At 42.6% G+C, this 3,927-nt stretch overlaps 1 protein-coding gene across 1 annotated transcript in view; it reads right to left on the bottom strand.

The window, feature by feature from the left end:
- LOC101857759 (myotubularin-related protein 4) overlaps positions 1 to 3,927 on the bottom strand; it is a gene marked incomplete in the record, with an annotated part of 29,925 nt that overhangs the window by 18,433 nt on the left and 7,565 nt on the right. The window contains 1 exon segment of the mRNA XM_005112285.3: positions 1,554 to 1,738. Coding sequence (XP_005112342.2) covers positions 1,554 to 1,738 — 185 coding nt within the window.

Here is a 3,927-nt window from a genome sequence, read left to right on the forward strand (position 1 = left end):
CAGCCTTCCTCCTGCACTCAGCTGTTTACCCTGGGCACGACCTACATCCCAGATCCAACAACAGCTAAAGTAGCCCACAGGTTTTGGTCTGTTTACGAACTAACTCCCACCACACATCTCTTTCAAACAAGTTTAATGTTTGGTTTTAATTTTTGCATTTTTGCAAAAAGCTTTACATACGGTACCTGCAACACAAATACAGTAATATAAAAAATCTAAGATTGCCAGCAGCCATTGTTCAAGAGAAAAGTGTCCATTGTAGACAGGTGGATGTCTTGCACCGTGTCATAACGTAAAAGAAAAAAAAAACGCAATGGGGAGTAGCCGCTTTTACAGGTGAATGTCTTACACATGTCTGTTGTTAGAGCAGTGCAACTGTAGGTCATTTAAGTGCTGGAGTGATATTTATAAAGGGTATTACACAAAGAAAAGGAGGAGGAGAGATAAGGAAGATGGATGTTTGATAGGAACAAGGCAAAACAACCAAAAAAATTTTAACACCCACCAAACAACCACATTCAAACAAAGAAAGAAACTAAGTAGTAAGTCCAAAAATGAATCACTAGCTCTCAGAAAAACTAGTTTACCAAAGATCAGCAGATGGATTATTCACTTTTTCTTATTCTACATCTTTGCTCTCCCGATTCAACCACGCCTAGTTCAATTGAGTATATGTTTTACAGCATTATCGACACAATTTGAAACCAAGCCTTACGGACCACAGACCTCATTACTATTTTTTGCGTGTTACAAAACAACGATATATTACGCATTGACCATCAGAATTTTTGTTGTTTAGAACGCGGTTTTACGGCACTCGCAACTGCATAATAGTGGTGGGCAAAATCCGGATAACCGGATACTTCTCAGTGAAACATTATCCGAATTAAGACTCTCAAACTCTCTTTCCTGACCCGTTTGCCGAAGTGGGTGCACCCATATTTTAAAGTGGTTCTTCTAACCCATTTTCCGAAGCGATTCATGGCACATTTAATCACAGAAGAGGTGCACTAACGTTATCCGGATTTTTCCAAAGCGACTCATTGCCCAGCCCTACTGCATAAGGTCATATGAGCACGTGAGACAAGTTGGTTTTTTCTCAAAAGCTCATTGCTTACCATCAGAATTTGTATCGTGGATTTTTCAAGGTTCTCAACCCAACTGACTAAGTCCTGTCTGAGATGGACGCTAGGTTCCCAAGGTCCTTACTAGGGTCTCTTCAATAACCTAACAGTGTTGTAAGGGGAGTTCTTTTTTTCTTCTCAATCACATCACACTTGAAGTTCTGTATCTATCATATACAGGGCCGTCTATTGGCCCATATAGCTCCACCTGTAGTGTTAACGGGAAAGGGGTGGTGTTTAACCCATCATCATCGAGGGTCAGACATCAGCAATCATGGATCTCCATTCATTCTTTAGCTCAGGTGTTCTCAAGAAACCTCAAGAAACTCGCACACTTTCTGATAGAGCTGAACTCGGTATAAGAACACTCAAAAAACCAACACACATTCTGATACAGCTGAGCTAGGTATAAGAGCACCCACTGCCTACCTGGTTTACACAGAGCCATCTGATCCGACTCGGCCTGTGAGCAGCTGCCCCCGGCAGCCTCCCGCTGTAGGGCGGCCGCGTGGAAGCGGAACGTGAACAGGTCCTTCATCTTGCGGGGCACGCCCACCTTCTCCCTCAGGGTGTTGTAGCAGACGCGGCCATCCTCCATGGTGGCAAAAGTACAGCTGCAGGAGAGTTTGAATTTAGATGTTTTAGTGCGAGTTTTACAGCACTTGCAACACATTACGGTCATGTAAATGCTAAAAAATAAGTGCTGTAAGAGAGTAGCAAACACAAAAAAGGAGAGATAAGGATGATAGAAATTTGATAGGAAAGAAGGAGCAAGCCAAACCAGAACACCTGTCAACCACCTGCGCATTCAGTTAAATAAGCACATCCTCATTGACTGAGTATGTGTTTTACCGCACTATCCACTCAGTTTTGGTCATGTAAGAGCCAAAAAGTTCTAATAGCGCAAATCTATTCCGTTAAAAGGACGGACAGACATTTATAGAAATCTTTGTAAATATGGTAAAAACTATTTACATGCGTATTTACAGTATCAATTTCAGCGTATATATTATATATACATATACACACCGACCACTATAATTATATATAACTATAGTATCTTAGGAAACAATCCAATTTTTCAAATGAAACTCAAAATCCTCCTTGGACTAACAACGTCAAAAAACAGTTTTGATGTTTCTACATTACAAATATTTCACACGTATATCATGGTCAAAATCGACACATTCCGTCCGAATGTGCCCAACAGTAGAATGTGTGTTGCACGAAGCACATCCACAAAACAATGGTCATTTAAGGCAAAGGAAAAAAATAAAATAAAATAAGACAGAAAGAGAAGGAAAGAAAAAGTTATGTACTAGTGGCGCCCTCCAACCACTTAAAAGGCGCGCCCGTGCGGGTGGGTGTGTGTGTGTGTGTGTGTGTGTGTGTGTGTGTGTGTGTGTGTGAGTGTGTGAGGGTGTGTTTGAGAGTGTGAGGGTGTGTGTGTGTGGGAGTGTGTGTGTGTGTGTGTGTGGGAGTGTGTGTGTCTGTATGTATGTGTGTGTGTGTGTGTTTGAAAATGTGAGTGTCAGTGTGCATTATCAGCAATTGAGGTTGGCAACAAGTCTTCCTGATAACGGATGGCCAGATAACACCAGTATGGGGAGAGAAAAAGCAGACCAACACCAGTATGTGGAGAGAAAAAGCAGACCACACCAGAGCACCCACAAACCCACCAGCATGTAAATCAATAACATTGTTATTTTCAGATCACTAAGATGGGTTTTTCAGCACCCCTCCTCTCCTCCTCCTCCAATATGTTCATCCCCTTCCAAATCCACCCCCTCAACCCCCTCCTCCCCTGCCATACTTCTCCCTTTCCTCACTCCCATCCTCCTTCTCCCCTTCCCTAACTTCTCTCTCTCCCTTCCCCTCCCTCACTCACTCCTCTCATCCTCTTTCCCTCCCCCTCCCTCCCTCAATCCAATCACCCTCCTGCTCTCCCCCTTTCCCCTTACTCCTCTCATCCTCCTCCCCTCACTTCTTCCCTCCTTCCATCATTCCTCTCAAGCTCCTTCCTTCCTTCCTTTACTCCCTGATTTCACCCCCCCCCTTATTATTTTAACGAACAAACAAATCTAAAAAATAATGTACATATAAATTATAATACATAAAACGGAGGCAACAGTTTCTTTGGAATTGAAATGAAATTCATAGACGCATGTATTTTATTCGTAATGCGGTATAGTGGAAAAGTACCTGAAGTGGAACTCTCAGTTGATCGTCAACTTCCTTGACTATGAGAAGGCCTTTAAATTGACAGTTTAGACCGAATAACACTGTTTCTGCGCCTGTTTCCTGTTCGATGACTTTTTTTCTTCTTCAGCCATCAACTGAATGTCAAATATCGAACCAAACCAAACAAACGCAACAAATTGTATCGAAATTTCCGCCTTTCGCAGCCTTCCCACAACGATTCAGATACCATAAACAAATTAATGTGGTACTTAGCCCACTGACTTTTGAAGGACTCTGCTTGTTGAGTGATAAAGCTTTAAATCATCACCACATCGTTACAATGTATTCCCTTAAATTAGGGCTGTAGCCTGGTAACAAACCTGCTCGTGCTCGCCAGCCCCTTGTTCAAGTCACAAGCCTCAAATCACTAGGTCAAATCATCAAATCAAATCACCAGCATGATATCGGATAAGTTGAGTCTAGCGCAAACTGTAACGTCCTTGGTCTAGTCTAAACTTCAAGTCCAAACTACTAGCAATCCGCGAAGCCACTCGTGTCAGACCCCCTCATCATCCCCACCCTGCTTGCAATCCGCGAAGCCACTTACGTCAAAAAAAGAGAG

This window comes from Aplysia californica, unplaced genomic scaffold (assembly GCF_000002075.1).
Source record: "Aplysia californica isolate F4 #8 unplaced genomic scaffold, AplCal3.0 scaffold01227, whole genome shotgun sequence".
In the NCBI taxonomy this organism is placed as follows: domain Eukaryota; kingdom Metazoa; phylum Mollusca; class Gastropoda; order Aplysiida; family Aplysiidae; genus Aplysia; species Aplysia californica.